Raw genomic sequence first — 18776 nt, 5'->3', positions numbered from 1 at the left:
AGGGCATGTACAACGCGTCCCTTATCCTCGTCTCTTCGTCGCTAGTTTTGCAAAAAACACCCTGGTTTGGCTTGGAGACGGCCATCCCGTCGCCTCGCGAGACGACGGTGAGGGCCCGTGCTCCGAGGCCTAGTTGCCGGCTGGAGCTACGCTGTACGAGTCGTCTTCTTGACTCGACGATGCACGAGGATCCCGCACGGCTGCACGCCGAATCTGGTATTAGCGCGCGCGAGGACGTTGCGCGCCCTGGCCACCGCGAGCCGTGTGGTCGAGCTCCGCCACGCGCATGGGCTGTGCGCGGCGACCTCCGCCCCGGTCACCGCAAGCCGCACGGGTGAGACCCGCACCGGCCGACGAAAGCACGCGGGCGAGCTCTGCTTCGGCCACCGCGAGCGCCTCGCTGCAATACGTAAGGTTCTCAATCACAATGGTTAGGTAAAAAATAAAAAAAATGCTACGTACTTGCAAGTTTGGAACCTAAGAGGTTAGAGTTCCAGAAGCTAGGTACTTATACTATTACACCATATATGTGTTTGTGTCATTGGTAGCCATAGGAACTAATTCAAATTTATGTGGACCTGTTTAGGTATTGAAAGAGGATCTATTTATTTTGTACATACGTAGATGCACTTGATCGACTTCCCCAGGCGGTGTCGCGACCTCTTTCCCCAGGCGGCGTCACAGCTGTCCCTACAACCAGCATGGTCGTGGCCCTCCCTACCGCCAGCAGCGTCGTCGTGGCCTCCCTGTAGCCGGCGTCATCGTGGCGCCCCTTCCCAGCAGCCGGCGTCGCGGCCCTTGAATTCCTTGCAGCCGGAGTTGCCCTAGTTCCTTCCTTCTCATCAATGAGATAAAGAGAGGGAGCACCAGCCAGTGCACCGTCCTTCCTCGACACACGAGAAAGGGAGCCTTGGCTAGTGCCACTGCACACCCTCCATCATCGACGAAGACAGGCGTGGCAAGTGTTTATATTGCCACGACCGTGAACGTTGCGACAACATCCTATTGCCATGCTTGGCAACGGACAACTATGGTTGCAAGAAACCCCAATAGTTGCAACGCCAAACTAGCAACGGTTGCAATACCTTATTGCAATGTGACTTTTTGCAACCAAATTGGGCCTATCGCAACGTTTTTTTGTCGTTGGGCAATGGTTAGAAGTTAGTAGTGTGTTTTGTCCAGTACCACCGGCGTTGCCACTATGCATTATTATTGTTCATAATACATTATAACACCAACAATAATACAGAAATTTCATGGCTTACGCATCGCCAGCAACATATATATTTTCAGAACACCACCAAGACAAATATCCATACAAAGCGACAGCAACATACATAGTTTTCTCTAAACCCATCCTTGACTCCGATGAATCCCTTGATGCTCTTTCTCCTAAGTCTCATGATGATCCTAGAAACCCTTTAAGATACCCAAAGCATAGGAGTCATGAAGACAACCAGGAAGACCAAGAAGAGCAACAACAATGGCTAGAGGAGAGCTCATATGCCATTGCTAGTAAAGAATGGATGGGCAAGGCCGAAACTTTAAGGATAGAACCCAAACCTGATCCAAAGGGTGAGCTTAAGTCAATCTCCTTAATAAGCATGACTCATCCAAGTTTGGAGGAGGCCTTAGACAAGATCAACCCGAGAGTCACCAATCCAAGAGAAATTTTGGACATACATGAAGAATCACCCTTAGAGCTTGAAAGGGAAGATGACATCAACGAGCATGGAAGCTACTTCATGAGCACCCCATCAAATCCATGCTCGCATGAGAAATCTTCTGAATCAATTGGTCTCTCTAACATTGCCACACACGAGATCTTCAACCCCCTCATACTTACTGTTCATAAAATTTTTGAAAGGGTGGTTGTAGATGTGTTTGTATATCATAAATATTGCAGATCCTATTGTGTGAATATTGAGATGGGTACACAAAGGTTGGTGTTGCAGGGGAAACAAACTCACCAACTTAAAGTGCAATTCGAAGGTTTCCCAAAGATGAGCTTTCGTCCTAAAACAAGCACTTTCAGGAGATAACATGAGTTTTCACCTTTTGCTGTTATGCCCTTGTGAAATGAGCATAGAAATATAATTGTGAAAATATTCCGCGGGTATTTTTGTCACTAACCATTCCAGGTTTGAAGCAAAAAGAATGAAGGATGACAACGCAAGGTATGTTCAACCAATTATCATGCAATATTTAATCACATCCATCCAAACTTGATTTTGTATTTACAAAATTCAAGTATGGGGATGGACTTCTCTGAAAAATCTTATGCCATGTTGCTAATTTCAGTTGTCTCTACCTTTAAGCCATGCTCAATTTGCTAAATAACAATCATGCTCTTTCATCTCCATTTGAGTAAATCTCTATAATGCTTTCATGCTACCTTTGTTTGCTATAGTATATGCTTAGGTTTTGAAGTATTTTTATACATCTTTTAAATTAGGCATGGTGCTTAGTTTAAACTGTTTTCCTGAATTAAATTAGACGCGGTGTCTAGTTTGATTCTTAAACCAAAATGTGTGCTGATTTTACTTCCAAAGACTTTTAAATTAAGCGTGGTGCTTAGGTTAAAATGCCTTCCTAAATTAAATTAGACGTAGTGTCTAGGTTGATTTTTGAGCTGATAGTATGCTTTAGTAGATACTGGATATTTTGTTGGACTAACCCCATGCAGAAAACTCTCAATTCAATTTGGGTAAGTCATGAGATGAATTCAAATCAGAGATGAAGCAAGACACATGATGAACTCCAATAACTTTGCGCAAAGAAGACACAGTTCATTCATCATGGATGGAGGAACTCGAGTCTATAGCTCAAATGAGCAGTATCTCATCAACCAAGAATCAACAAAAATCTAAGAGAGGTTGATGAGAGAAGAACATGCAACTTTTCGCATCCTCATCTCTTGGATTAGATGATGCAAGGAAAAGCTAAATACAAGGAGAGGTCTTGATCAATGGACGTAGTAAGCCCTCACCAATAGGAGATCATTTGTGAAACAAATCAAGATTTGAGGCATAAAACAATGGGTGAGGCAGAAGGTCCAACAAAATGGCAAGATCAAAGAGCAGAAAGATGGCATGACAAAAGGATGAGAAAGAAAGGGTGCAATCTAGGAAACAAGAAGCTCATGAATAGCTCAAGCTACGAGGCTAGCTGAATAAGGAAAAGTTCAAGCAAAAGGGAGAGTTTTTCCTTTACTGATGGGCACATAAATAAGAAAAAACATGTTTGAGTTACCACTTAGTTGATCCAACCTGATTAACTCAACATGTTTAATTCTTCAAGCTTGTTCCTAGCACCACTTTCTTGAGCTCATAGTCTTAACCAAATAAGCTAAAAAGTGCATACCTTATCTCTGGAAGATGATAGTCATAATCATGTAAAGATTGATACATTATGTAAAGAAAGACAACCCTTCCATAGATTAAGCAACTCAACCTTCTTAGCCAAATGTACTTAAATGCTACATTCATGCTCAATCCTTTGATCTTACCACCCATGTTATAATTGAACAAAGCACATAACATCAACTTCATCTTGTTCAATGTGCCTAAGGATAAGAGAAAAATAAATAAAGTTTTGGTTTTGTTGGTGTTTTCCCACCAACAGAGCCCAATGCACTTGATCTCTACCTTGTCTTATGAGCAGGATACACTTCAAGCAAAGTGTGGGGGGAGATAGTTGATTCCCCAATTTTTACAAGTGAAAGTTCTAAACCTGTCAACCCAAAATCAAAACTCAAAACAAAGATAGGTTTGGCAGAAGAAGGTGACATCACCATTAGAGGCATCATCACAAGAATTCTCGTCTTTAGAGCAAAGCGAGGTACTTGATCAATGAACTTCACAAGCAGAAGTTCGGTTCTAAGGGCTTACAACATCGAACCCTCACTGAAAGAGCTAGCTTGGTGGAGAAACACTCCCATGTATCCAAGTAAGTATTCTTTCCCCTTTTGTTTTAGTTTTAGTTTCTTTTAAATAGTTAAAAAATGATGAATGAAAAACAAAATAAAAAATGGGTATGATAGTTTGTTTTAAGAGTTGTTGAATAAATAAAGAGGACTCTGAATAATCTCTTAAATAAAAATGATAAATAGTTGCTTTGTTATAATTCCTTTCAAGTATCTAGTTTTCAGCCTTGAATTCTCTCAAGTTTTGGATAAAATTGTTTTGATATAAGAATTTACTTTAAACTTGAAACTCGTGGGTAGCATATGCTTGATCTAAGTCTAGGTAATTGACGGATATCATATGAGAAGGTCTAAGCTGCTATTTATCTTGTTCCAAGTGACACTAAAGTTCTGGAGATTTATCTTTTGAAAAACACAAAAATGCTACATGATGAGTTCCTGTATGACAAAGCTTGAATCCCCACCACAACCATACATGTTATTTAGGCTAGAAAAACTTCCACATATACGTTGCTTGTATTATATTGAGTTTTGTTAAGCTTTGTTGACCCTCATGAGAGATTTGTCATGCTCTTAAAATCAAGATCACGTACACACCACCCAAATATGCACTACTCCTACACTAGGGGTAGGCGCAAAAACATGCCTTCCATTTAGATCCACCCGAAAATGTTTCACTCCTACACTAGGGGTGAACATAAAAACATGCTTGATAGGTTTTCGATCCACCAAATAAATGCTCCATGCTCTTGTTGCTATCTCTCAAAGTTTTGTTGCAGAAAAGAGACATGGGACTGTGCAAAAGTTATTCATAAAAAAAGAGAAAAAATGTTGAAAAAATGGACACAAAAGTGTCCAAGATATTGAAAATGGGTACTTAGATGCCCTCCTGAAAAAGAAGAAGAGAAAGAGATGAATAAGATAGCTCGGCCATGTTCTCTTGCAAATGTTTCCAAATTTCAAGAGTGATATGTTTTCAAGGAGCATAGTAGAAGTAGGTTAGCCACCATATATATCCACCATATATTTCACACACATGCACATCTTGATTTGATTGTATGACTCAACTCTCTTTGGATTCGAGGTTTGACTTTACAATATATGCATCGCAAGTATGCTCTTTCATGCCTATGAACTCCAGATAAAGCCATAGTGGTAGAAAGAGGAAAGGCATAACATCTTTATTGCCCTGGTGAGGATCCATAAATACCGCATATATTGAGAGACTTGAGAGTGTCATATAATGAAATCTCTGAGTTTTATTTTGAAAGCTTATAAAAAACTCCATAACAATGGTGGAACAAAGAATTTGAGACATAGTGCTTGACTTAATCATTTTGTCTTTCAATTGCTCAAGACTCAAGTGAAGGCTAAGAGGCCCCATGGTTGAAGGTAATATGGGTTAGTTTAAAAGTCAAATCAGTTTATTCTAATTTGGAGGAGAATTTTTTATTGAACGCATGTGTACTTTTGAGGCGTGAAAGCATTGTAGCAAACCTGATCCATTGCTGAGTTTAGCTTTGCTCAGGGATGAGCAAAGGTTAAGCTTGGGGGAGCTTGTTAATAGTAGTTAACACTCATCATAACTATCTGTATAACTTGTAAAAGCTCCTGGTAGTCAAGCTCGGGCATATCAGTATCACCCGCCAACAACATGGGAAGCTCAACTATCAGCTTGCCCCTCTTCATCTTGTGGTAGTCCAACCTCACCACAATAGTAAGATCCCTATAGGTGGCCTCAACCCTGCAAGTGCCTGTCATCCATATCAACCTCTCATCCTCAGAGTGAACCTCCAAGCGAGCATAGAACTAATGAATCATGGTCTCGTTCTAGCCATGATGGAACCCAAGCACTTTCTTACAACCCATGGCCTTCAGCTTCCCCACTAAGCTAACCAATGGTGCATGATCCCTCAAATACTCCCAATGCAGCCACTGCTAATCCAGATGCATCGGTCGGATGTCAATGCCTCCCTAGTACAACCGGTACTAGATATGAGAGTGGAAGAAAGGAGATGATGAATCTCCCACCTGCCCAAACTGCCTCAACATTGCAACCCTACTGAAACCAACAACTGTCCAACCAAAGTGTTCCTCCGGTATAGCCATCAGATCCATGGAGAAGGTCCCCTCAGACTTAGACTCCTCAATAGGAGTATCACAGGACATCACCTCTGATAGTTTGTCCTCATAGAGATTAGAATCCATAGCAGACTTGCAACATGAACAAAGGAAAGTCAAGAGTTATGGGAATTGGATCAACATGTAAATGAAGGAAATACCCAAACAATATAGTCAAGAGGCAAGAACACTTTTGGGATCGGGTGGAAGTCAGAACAACAAACACAAATACAGGAATGGAGAAATGGTGCAGCCTACAACCTGCACATATACCCCACTTCACACATCATAAACATCTACAAGCTCAGTTAATCATTGGAGTGAGCTTAGAATCCAAAATGACACTAAGCAGACATGGGCGAAGTACCCATTATAGCCCACGGACCAACCAATGGCACCTCGGTAAGCAAGGGAAACGAACACCAAAAAAATGGCAACACAAAAGTTGGACTAAGACAACAAATACAATGACTACCTATCATATAGAGGATAAATAGAATAGGAAGAGTACTTAAGCACATAGGCGTGAGATCGGTACCCTAGAATTAGACTGATAACAAGACAACAAGTACAGAAACTGACAAAATATCCACCAGGACCCACTGACCGTCCGACAAACTATAGAACAGAAGCAACGGGACAAACAAGGAACAACAGAGAACGTCGAAGCCCTCCGATGGTCACACCAAAACATTTCATCAACCAATAGATAAGTATAGCATGAACAACGGATACAGACTTCGCAGCGGAGCGTCCACAACCTCTGCAGACCATCCGCCACTATTGAAGACAACACAACCCCTAAGGCGACCACTAGAACCTTAACCCTAATGCCCAATCAATCTAGTGATGCAATCGTGCGCTAGTCGATGCAGATGAATCCCTAAGGATGCCCTGGTTAACCCCTAAGGCAGTTTGGTCCTAACCATAACCAAGCAATGAGCTAAAGAAGCCCTAATCTAGGAAAGAATGAGAAAGAAGACAAAAGAAGGAATAGAATCAAGAAGAGTACCTATCACTCATGATGGACACGCACATGGAAGCCCCTGAGCAGTCTGAGTCCTCCCAATGCACGAGCACGGCCACAACGGCGATGAGAGTGGTGGTGGTGGCAGTGTAAGCTAAAGATGGAAAGGAATGAATCCCAACAGACATTGTCAGCCTATTTATAGTCCATGAACTAACAGAAAGTCCATCGTTATCATGGTTCGTCTGCCGATCAGATAACTAGATCCTGCATAGTTGCTAAGTCCCTTGAGATCACCAGATTACCCACTGAGTGAAACGAATAATCTGCCAGCTGACAGAGAGTGTCCTAAAGTTTCATTTCCAAGAATTCATGCCAATAATCAAGTCCTAGACTTGGGAACGTATTAAGGTAAGACAAAGAAGCCCCAAGGAATAGGAATGTTATAAGATGAAGCACATATGGAGTCAAGCTAAGTATGGATAAAGAAGGTATGAGTGAAGGAAGCTTGGATCCTCAACCTTTTGCTATGGAAGCTCTCAGATCTTAGAGCCAAGGTTTCATCTCAATCTCTTGGTTCATCCTCAAGTTCTTATATCTCTAAGCTTGATCCTAAAGCCCTAGCCACACTTAGTAAAACAAGCTCTAACCCTAGCTATCTTGAGCCTAGTGAACCACCTAAACTATCCTACAAATATCTCGCACATGCATAGATCATAGCTGAGCACATCTAGGCTTGAATCCTAAGATCTCCTAAGAGCATAGGATCTGTCGCCCAACTGATGGAGTATTTGTCATCCCGACGGAGTGTCCGTTAATCCTGAGTCTAGCCACCAATAGTTTGATTTCCCTTCTGAGTGACACAGCGGAGTGTCCGCCACCTACGGCAGAGTGTTTGCCGAATTATAAGAGTTGCACAACCAGAGAACCCAGTTCCTACCGGAGTGCCCATCAATTGGTCGGACCATCCGATGTTAGCAGCCAACCCTAGAAATGATCATGTCCTAAACCCATTGGAGTATCCATGATATCCATGGAACGTCTGACAGCCCGAGTAGGGCCAACCTAGAGACCACCCACCTCAGTACTTAGAACAACAGAGTGTCCGTCAGCTAGGATGGAGTGTCCGACACAACACAGAGAGTGTGAGATTGTGTAACAAGCTTACCCAAGAGGCCAACCACATTAGGTTAAGCATAGCTTTAGGAGGGGCAATAGTAGAGCCACAGGTAGACGCCTCTATCCCGAGCCCTAAGTCGAGTCATGTTCCTAAGTCTCCCTTGGCTATCCTCAGCCTCGACCCTTGTTCTCTTTTAGGAGCCAAGTAGCGTGAGGACCGTGTGTGAGTTGTCGTCTACAACTTTGACTTTGCTCGAGCGGCCAAGCCAGGCAGGCACCCCACTATTATAAACCCTACTTTGGATACTTACTATGTTGCATTAAGAGTTATGCATTGCATGTAGTCTTGGATAATGATCACCTTTATACTACACCTAGAGTAGTCTAATAACCTGTAGAAGCCTCTCATCTAAACAATGGAAATGGGAACGCTTAATGCTTATTGCTTAGTTGCTAGGGCAACGGTAGAAGTCGAGCATGAGAAGGGAACTCATACTTGCATGTGTTGGATGTTACACTTGGATAATTACCTACAAAAACCAATGAGGGTACAACTTGACTCACCTAACCAATCTAGCTAAGGAATAATATCCCTAATATGGTAACCTTGATGATAACTTGGATATTTTGCTCATGCGAGGGGTAGGTCGTCGTGAGTGTGGGATCTCAGTCGACATAGCTCGTGGAGCAGTAAGGACTGTGTATTGGGATACGTAAGTCTGAGTAACCATCCGTATAGACCACATGTCGCCGATGGGGTCAACAAGCCAAGTAACTAGTTGTGATCGGTTTATCCACGAAACTATCAAGGGGGTTGGCGTCGGTCGGGAATGTCCATGACATTGACCGAGCAACCGCTCGAACCTTTCATTGGACACTCGGGCCAAAATATGGAGGTTAGTCCTGTTCTTTTGTGTGGGTACAGTTGTACACCTCTGTAGAGTCTTGAAAGCCTAGAGTTCCTCAGGATGAAACTATTCAGTTGTTCTTTCTTTCTATACCCATGGTAGCATGAATGATGGAATATGAGCACTTTGGTTATAATAATAATACCTTTACTTCTATGTTGAGCATAGCATGTCATACTCTTAATGAACATCATGCTCTCCACACTTATACAAATGCCTGATAACTACCCCATGCATCCACCAAATATTATATGTTGGAATTAAGTCCTGCAAGTATGAAATGTACTCACGGTGCTGCCGTTAAGTTGTTTTGTAGGTGTTGTTGCCCGGTGGATGCAAGGTAGCGCTCTATTCACCGCTGCATAGTAGACCTTGGATTGGGTAGATCCAAGATGAGCTACCGTGTAACTCCGATAGGAATTCGAGTGAGTTATCAAAGTGTTGAACATAGAATTGGGAAGGTAAAACTTTGAACACCTTGTGAATCATGTAATTTCTTATAAGCATAATAACCCTATTAGTCGGCATGATATTGGATATTATGTGTGTGTTGGTTTGCCACATGGGGTGTTCTGTGTCACTCGACCGTTAAAAAGATCCTAAAGTCGCTGGTCGCGGCGTGTCCCGCACGCGGCGATGACATTTATCCACAACGAAACCGACTTGGGAATACTCTAGAAGTCACCAGAAGGCAACCCACCGAAGCAGACCTCGAGGAGATGACATGTGGGGCCGACTGGCCCCACCTATACAATGGACAGCCTACTGACCCCACATGTTAGCCTCTCCTTCGAATGTCAGTTCTCCTCCACCTTGAAGACCACATCTACGCCGTTGTTTCATGTCGGTTTGATCTGAGGGTCTAGATTTGATGTTGCCCCCTATATATACAGCCTTATACCCCTTCCAATAGAGCCATCCTAAAACCCTAATTCATATCCTCATCACCAGGATCAGAGCCAGCAATCAAGAGAAGATTAGTCCTCCATAGGATCTAGTATGTCTTGTAAATAGAAATAGTGAGATAGAGAGTGAGGGAAGAGTTTAGAGGAAGTGTCAGCCTGTCGGTGCTCTCACTACGGCTTGTACCTTGGCAGAATCAAGTTTTACTTGAGCTTGCTTATGAGATTTCTCTGGTAATCAACTTCTGATTCAAGTAAGTAATTTGTTTATATTGTTCATTAGGTTCATGACTCTCTTTTGAGTGCTTTAATCTATAGATGCTCTAGGTTAAAGTATTAATCATAAGTGTAAGCATGGTGCTTAGACTTGGGTTAATCATGGATGTACCCTGCATTCTGGACCGGTGGTAGATCACGAGGGTGATTATAACCTTGTTGAGTCATTTGTAGTCCACCTCCCTTTTGTATGCCTAGGATCCGGTTGCTACGAAAAGCATCCTCTGTTGGTGTCTTTCTTGAGTAATGTCTCTAGTTAAACAGTAGAAGACATAGCTTACCTAAGTTAGAATTAGAGAACCATAGTAATCCTCTCTACGCTCCTGTTTATCCTTAACCTTGTTACTACCGCTAGTTAAGTTAGACTGTAGTCAATCTCACACGTTTCTATGTGGATACAATACTTGGAATACTTAGTCCATCTCAACCCTTCCAAAACATTTATTCTTTCATACACTTTTCACACCTGAAACCCTGCCTTCTTTCTATTTCTTTCCCCCACTTTCTAATTCACGTACAACACCATCACAAAGAGGGGAACAAACAATGCGGCCGGTGCCAACCACGTCGATGGCAAGGGGTAGGCCGATGAGCTGCACCAAGCCTTGCACGCTCAACTAGAGGGATCCTAGGTGGTATGACATCGGCGGCGAGCTCAGCTGTGAGAGGTATTTGGGCGAGGATGAGTCATCAGGGGTGGAGAAAAAAATGGGTGGGCGACGACAGACAACAAGGAGGAGGTGGTCGCTGAGCCGTGAGAGGCGGGATTTGGGTGAGGAGCAATCACTGGGCGGAGAAGATGATGTATAGGTGGTGTCGTGGGCAACGCTCAGGCATGGAAGATGCAATCAGGTATCGAGGAGTTGTCGAGCTGGAGTACCAGGGCCATGGCGAGTGAAAACAACACAAAGCATGAGGATATCGGTACCCCGTGAAGCTAGCAAAGTCAGCACAAGAAGTAGGCAAAGTAGAGGCAGCAATTGCGCGCTTAGGTGCGGCTATAAATCAAAATAAATATTCCCGTCTGGGGTTGGTGGAGTTGGTAGAAAGCACGGTTGGCGATAAGCTGGTACTAGTTTCATTCTTTCTATTCCAAAATCCAATACTCGGAACAGGTAAATCAAACAATGTAGGTACATGTTGGCACAATTCTGTAAATAAGAGATGCCTCATCTCGTTGAGCTATCGCAATAAGAAAATAAAGCCCCCCCCCCCTACTCATCCGTGGAGATTTAGGTAGCCATCAAATCTGGGGCCAAGTAGGTAGTTTGTTGGAGGTTGTTTTTTTATCCACTACTCAAATATAGAGTAGTGGGTCTGTTTAGGTAGTTTGCTATTGTAGGTCTGTTTAGGTAGTCTGTTGGAGATGCTCTTATAAGGACATATAATACCTAAAACTAAACCACAAGGGAAGGGTATCCTAGATTTCAAGTTTAAATTTCTTTTTGACCTGGAGTTGAACTAGTGTTGTTTAATATTTTTTCCATGTGTTGCCATGGGATGTTTAGAAAAGAGTCATCCTTAGTTTTTGGAGTTATTATTTTTTCATGCGTTAAAAGATGGAACTAGGATGGCCATTATTATTATTAATGTATTTTCCACCTTAAGACTTATTTGGATGCACTCATATCTACCTCAGTCCACGTGTGTGGAGAGTACATGCAAACAAGGCCTAAGATGGTTTGGACCGGTTTGTGTCAAACTGGTTTGAGCACCTCTAACTGAACCTACTGAGTTATCACACCATGCTCTCTTTTAGAGCTCGGGTTGCTGCGTAGGAAGTAGGGCAAGGCGGTGGGTGGCCGAGGCTTAATCGCCCGGCGGCACCAAGGGTGGCAGAGGGCGCGTGTGCGAGTAACAGAGGAGCGGGAGAGGTTGTCATCAATTTCCAAATAATCCTTTTTATTAACCAAGTTTTCAATACTTATAGTCAAATACTAACAACCAGCTAACAAACTCACGCAAAGTCTAAAAGATCTAACAAACTAATCTTGATCCTTTCCTGAGAAGCAGGATGTCGCTAGTCACCCCGTGGTGACCGCCTCACCTAGGCCCACGCCGCAAGACACTTAGACTTAGCCATGGCTACGCTTGCTTCACTGATATACTTGACCCACCATAACACCCTCACACAAGCATGACAAGGAGTAGAGGAGCACAAGGAACATATTTCTCTAATACATTTTTTTTATTTATCTAACTGCTCTCAAACAAAATGTATATATATTGATATTTGATTCATTAATACACCTTAAGATATATAATCGCAAAGTAGAAAAACAAAGCGTAAAATCATTGTGCTCACAGAAAACTACAGGTACGTAGATAATATTTTACCAGCAATTTGGTGCAGGGATTGGTTTCTACATCGCTCTATTTGATCAGCTGGGGACATCTAGTATCATCCGTACAGCGTACATAATTTTGCTCATCAGCGGAACATTGCATTATTTCTAACTTCCGTAAACCATCACTAAATAATTAATTACTACGTAATATATTACTACAATGACCAGAAAAAGGAGAAAAACAAGATAAGTTATCATATAACATTCAACCGCCACAACGACCACATCCAGTAAAAAGAACGGTATTACATCCAGTGATAGGAAATTGAAGTTTCCATGGTTCTTCAAATTTCAACAGTGCAAAGTATCTTAAGAAAAAATAAAAGCACATGCTGCCTAGCTTATACTTTCCCTAGGCGTGCAAATAGCACTAGTCTGGTGACCACATCACAAGAAATAGGGACATACAGACAGAGACCTAATGGTAAACTTCAAAGCTTCCTTGCCGCTAGCTAGGAAGAACTTGTGCAGATACCTTTAGGACCAGTTCTGTATGTACTACTTCTGCACTCCATAGCCCACCAAGAGGTCATTTCAGATTTTCAGGTCGGAGGGTAGCTCCCCCACGGATCTATTGCAAAATCTCGTGATGGCAGTGAGGGTGCGTCGATCAGAAGGAGTTACCAAATTAATGACCACACTTACTGGCTGCCTGAACTGTCTGTTTTGCTGCTGAAGACGACGGACGTATCGCATAGATTCTGTTGGAATATCATAGTTGATGATAATGGGAACCTGCGGTATTGCACTGGTGCCTCGATGGTCAGTAGTTATGAGAATACTGGATGTCCCAGACTTCAACTTCTGGATGGCCGTGGCCCTGGCACGATGATCCATGCCATCATGGCTTGCCGAGACAGTGTAATGCTTGCCAACATCTTTTGCGAGGGACACGGCCTTATCCTTTGTGTTCACATAGATGATAAGTCGTTGTTCAACCCCTGTGATCTTGCAAAGATCATACAGTTTTACTAGCTTCAGTTCTTCATTCTCAACTGTCAGATAGTACTGCTTGACATTCTTTAGTTCTTCATCTCTTGGGACAATGACTTCCACAGGCTTATCCATGAATAATCTATAGCTAGTCTGTCTACCTTCATTGGAATAGGTAGCAGAGAAGAGCCCAACCTGAATTTTCTTTGGGAGATGCAGGATAATATTATAGATCTGCAAGAAAGATGGCCGGTCATAAGCTAGTGAAGTATATGGGCAGGGCCATCAGATTGTAGCATGAGAATAGCAAGATAGCTTATATTTGGCTCATGCATTCTATGTTACTACTTATTAGTAGTAGGGGTTTAATATACTAGTCATACATTGCGATTACCATAATAGAGCTGGTAGCTAATAAAACTAACCTGATCCTTGGAACCTCCTGTGAGTAGTTCATCTGCTTCATCCAAAAAAAGCATTCTAATGTGGTCTGGAGACAATGCATGCCTTTGCAGCACGTCAAGAATGCAATCAGGGGTGCCAACTAAAACCTGAACTCTCCTTGACATAGTTTGCTGGTATGCATGGGCACTTGTTCCTCCTGTACAAGTTTGAGCTGTAACACCAAGGAACTGACCAAGTGCTCCAATAATTTTCACGGTCTCTTGTGCTAAGTTGGGTGTTGGTACAAGGATCAAAGCCTGGCATTCTGCAGATCCATAATCAAGTCGCTGCAGTACACCGGTGCAAATTGTCTCAGTTGTTCCAGACAAGGATCGATGGATCACACTAAAGCCCTTGCATAACGGCACGATTCCTCTTTGATGGACCACGGAAGGCTTCCCCAGACCTTAAAAAAAATGCACAAATAATGTTTCCAGTCCAGAAATAAATGCACAAATAATGCTGGTACAAGAATAATTACCATATTTATATATTCCCTTGAGTAGATTCTCCTGAAGACCCATCTCACTGAAACTGTCATAGATAACAACTTCCTCGGAACTTGGAAGTAGCCTATATCACCACGTATATAGGAAAAAATAAATATTCTTATATGACAGATAATGTGAATATGAATGTCATGGCTAATGAGTAAACAAATAAGCTGAAGCAAATAGACAAACAATAAAGTGGTAGATCCCACCATACCGTGTGTCCATTTTGGGTGCATCTTTTTGGTGACCTTGAACACCAGATCCCATTTGATCCATCCCAACACCTTCAAAGGAACAAAAAACAAGTATCAACAAATATATCTAATAACAATTATATTATAACAAAAAAATGGGACTGTTTACCAAATTTCCTAAGAAACATCATCAAAGCATTGCATTAAAGGGATGAGATCAATACCCTCTCGTTACTCACCTAAAATCCATCATATGGAAATCAGTATTTCCAACAAAAAAAACATAGCAGCTAATAACTACTAGGGTTTAGAATTGAGGTTTGAGTGATTGTCTAGAATTGTATCTTTCATTCTTTCTTTGTGTGTGTTTGTTTCGATCGGCTATACTCTTTCATATGTGAATGTGGGAGGCCATAATGTTGTTATTCCCTAATCTAAAGTAACTATTAGCTACCTAATTATTATCAAGGGTTGTTTGGATCTACCTGCTAGGTAGTTGGATAGTTGATTGGATGTTCATATGAACTATTAGCACCTACTAGCACCCCTCCAGCAACTAATGAACTAACTTTTAGTAGCTCCACCGGCTAATAAGTGTCAGGTCTATTAATTAGCAGGCCTGTTCGGATCTCACTGGCTAATTGTAGCTGCTAACTATTAGCGGCTTAGCGCCAATGCATGCATGGATCCATACATGCCTATAGTGCCTAGTCAAGGTTAGAGGACTGATTAGCCTAACCAATTGCGATCAATTAGATGACCAGGTAACGTTGTAGCCAAATCCATTGACACATTTTCCTTCTACATTAAACTTACATAAATTATTTAAAGAAAGTAATGAACATTTGATTGCAAAATTAGATGGATATGGGATTCTCACTCACCTTTGGTATGTTTAGTGATCAACTCATATCTCGGATTTCTTGACGTGTCTCCTAATATTTGTGTCTTCTTCGAGTTGATTGTAGGGGCAGCTACATTATTGTATTCAGTATCTCTGCATGCTCCAAGCTTTTCGGCCTTTTTACTTTCCCCTAGTGGAGTTATTTCTTCCAAATTCAGTTTCCTCTTGGGTTCCATTTTTGAACAATCTTTTTGATCCAGCATATCACATACAGTTGAAGCTCCAGTCCTTGTGGCATTACTGCTGCTATGTGGAGCCACTTCTTTATCCATTTTATTTGATGAGCTCTTGTTTATTGCTTCAGTAACTTGCTGCTTCTTACCTCTCCTTTTGAATACATATTTGATAGGAGGCTTTTGTATACCTTTAGGAAAATGTCAACAAAAATGATGTCAGAAAACAAAAAAGGACCAAATAGTCCTATAACACCGAACACATTCTCCTACAGATGTTTATATTAGGAATAAAATCTAAAAATAAAACAATCGTGCTTTTTCACCTCTGAAGTGCTCTTGTCCAATCATGCTTCGTGGACTTGGGCCAATGGATTGCACCCCTTCAGGTTTTGAACTTTCTGTTGCAGTTTTCTCAGAGTTTGTTATTGTGGCTGCTGGAGCACTTATTTTGTTTTCTTTAGCCTTTCCATTTGATCTTGACTCTTCAATGCCCTTCGGCTCTTCCAGCACTATACTTTCTGTTACTGTTTTCTCAGAGTTTATTATTGTGGCTGCTGGAGCACTTATTTTGTTTTCTTTAGCCTTTCCATTTGATCTTGACTCTTCAATGCCCTTCGGCTTTTGTATACCTTCAGGAAAGTGTCAACAAAAATGATGTCAGAAAACCAAACAAAAATTGACCAAATTGCTAGTCCTATAACACCGAACACATTCTCCTACACTTTTTATATATTTTTTTATTAGGAATAAAACCTACAAATAAAACCATCACGCTTATTCACCTCGGAAATGCTCTTCTCCAGTCATGCTTCGTGGACTTGGGGCTATGGGTTTTGAACTCTCTGTTACTGTTATCTCAGAGTTTGTTATTGTGGCTGCTGGAGCACTTATTTTGTTTTCTTTGGCCTTTCCATTTGATCTTGACTCTTCAATGCCCTTCGGCTCTTCTAGCAATATACTTTTTGCTATATGCAGTTCCTTTTTATGCTCCTTGTCTAACTCTTTATTTCTATGTTTCATACCTTCTGTTTTGTCTTGTACTGCTGTGACCATTACTAGTTTTGAAGACCATCCAAATGCAAAGTAGTAAGAGAAAGGAGCACCATCAAAACTTCTGAATGCTGTCTTCAGCCTAATAGACTCCTTATCTCCAACTTCCAAACTTTCCTCGTCCACATCCATCAACACTCCAAATGCAGAAGCAACCTGATATAACTCCTTCCAGTTTCTATATATTCTTGGGATCCCACACACTAAAAGCCACTCTTCAACCAAGTCAAGACTTCCATCGTCACTTTCCTTCCACCTTGTTATAGTCAATTGCACCTCCTTATTCTGAAGTAACGTTTCAATCTTAGGGTTCTTTAAACAACTTATTACGTCATCCTCCGAGCTGAAGGAGGCCATGAAAGTCATATTGCATTCTCTCCTTAACTCCCAATCGCCAGAAAGCTTCCAAAACATCTTGAGTTCATCTTTCAATATACCCTTGTCCAAGTTAGTGACATTAGATTTGATGAGAATGCAGTGATGGTAAAATTTCTTCTTTTCAACTATCTCATCTGAAGGCCGAATAACGGTAAATGGGAATTTTGTAGCATAACCAAATTGATGTGCTGCAGAAACAAGTTTGTACTTTATCTTGCACTGATCCAAGTTGTGTGACCTCTCATTGCAAGCAAAGCACCCCTTTTTATCAGATAAAGTAACACATAGTTCTTCTGGCGTGGCCTTTTTGATGCCCCTACTTTGCACAGCTTGTGATGAAATACATCCTTCAGTCCTTTCCAAAACCAGATGCATTCCCTCAGGCTGTCCTCCCATGTTATGCTACTTCTTGTATCAAAGCCCAAGTAAGAAGCTGATGTCCAAAGAGAAAAAAGAGTGAAATCAGTGTAAACCTCAAATATGGAAAGCAAGAGTGACTTTGTATTCAGTTAAAAAATGATATCTTTCTTCTACAGCACATGTTCACCATCAATATCAATAGCTATGCAGGCATGTACATCAGCTCAAATATGTATTGTCATGCAACACTATCTCATATTTGTAACTATGAGAAAGTTGCTTGATGGCAGATATCGTGAGTTTCAGATTTCTCAAAACTTGGCATAACAAAATAAACATAGTTACTGTATGCACTTCAACCAAAAGAAAATTGCAAACAATTTTTCATCTAAAATGTTAGACAAACACTTTAAAGTATTATTTCTAGGTTTTCACACAAAAACAAACGCAACATAAAACATCTGCCTGAGTACTTGATGGCATCGAACGAAATAGTGGATACATAAACCTAAAAAAGAACAGTGGGTATATATGCCAGCTGAGCAAACAAGACAACTATTATTCTTGATTCAAATATACCATATTTGGTATCTTTCTTCTACAACACATGTTCACTATCGATATCTAATACACGGAAGTACTTGAGCACACTCATGACCACACATTCTAGAAATAGTATGGAAGCTCAATTAGGAACTAGAAGATAGAAACTATATAGTGCCGGCAACCAACTACCATTACTAGATAATCACTAGCAACTATTGATTGGATAGAGTTACAGAGCTATAGAAACTCAAAGAACATTAAACATCAAGAGTAGATATGCATGCAAAAGAATCAATTGTTTCCATATTTAAAAACATCTTCAATACCGCCAACCCAAGAGATAAACGAATAAATGATCGAAAATATTCATTGGAGACCACCCTCACATGAGGACCAAGCTCCAAACAAGTAGATCTACTATATGATAAATCTATGACGTTCGAATTCAACAACCAGAACACCTAGCTGCCATATTGTGACGGTTTATAGGAACCACACTGAGGTGACAACTAACAAAGGCTAACCACCATCTCCTCCAATACATATGTATTATTTTGCTTCACTATGACTCTATGAGAAAGTTGCTTGCTTATAGAAAACGTGTGTTTCATATTTTCCAAAACTTGGCAGAACAATTCACCATGCATGGTGATTAGTATGCGCTTCTACCGCAAGAAAACTGCAAATAATTTTTCTGTTACATATTGGACAAACAATTTAAAGCAGTGTTT

The 18776-nt window shown here is 41.3% G+C and overlaps 1 protein-coding gene across 1 annotated transcript in view; it reads right to left on the bottom strand.

Moving 5' to 3' along the window:
- LOC136468804 (uncharacterized) overlaps positions 1-17535 on the bottom strand; it is a 29041-nt gene extending 11506 nt beyond the window's left edge. The window contains exons 1-8 of the mRNA XM_066467236.1: positions 16494-17535; positions 16035-16340; positions 15516-15899; positions 14652-14721; positions 14425-14516; positions 13925-14349; positions 13520-13733; positions 3541-3545 (exon numbers count right to left, since the gene is read on the bottom strand). Of these exons, the coding sequence (XP_066323333.1) occupies positions 3541-3545; positions 13520-13733; positions 13925-14349; positions 14425-14516; positions 14652-14721; positions 15516-15899; positions 16035-16340; positions 16494-17535 (2538 nt within the window). The remainder of the gene's footprint in view (positions 1-3540; positions 3546-13519; positions 13734-13924; positions 14350-14424; positions 14517-14651; positions 14722-15515; positions 15900-16034; positions 16341-16493) is intronic.
- Positions 17536-18776: the final 1241 nt, after the last annotated feature.

The sequence above is a fragment of the Miscanthus floridulus genome, chromosome 8, assembly GCF_019320115.1.
Source record: "Miscanthus floridulus cultivar M001 chromosome 8, ASM1932011v1, whole genome shotgun sequence".
Classification (NCBI taxonomy): Eukaryota; Viridiplantae; Streptophyta; class Magnoliopsida; order Poales; family Poaceae; genus Miscanthus; species Miscanthus floridulus.
Note: the sequence above shows the minus strand (reverse complement) of the source record. Positions and strands in the feature narration are given on the sequence as shown.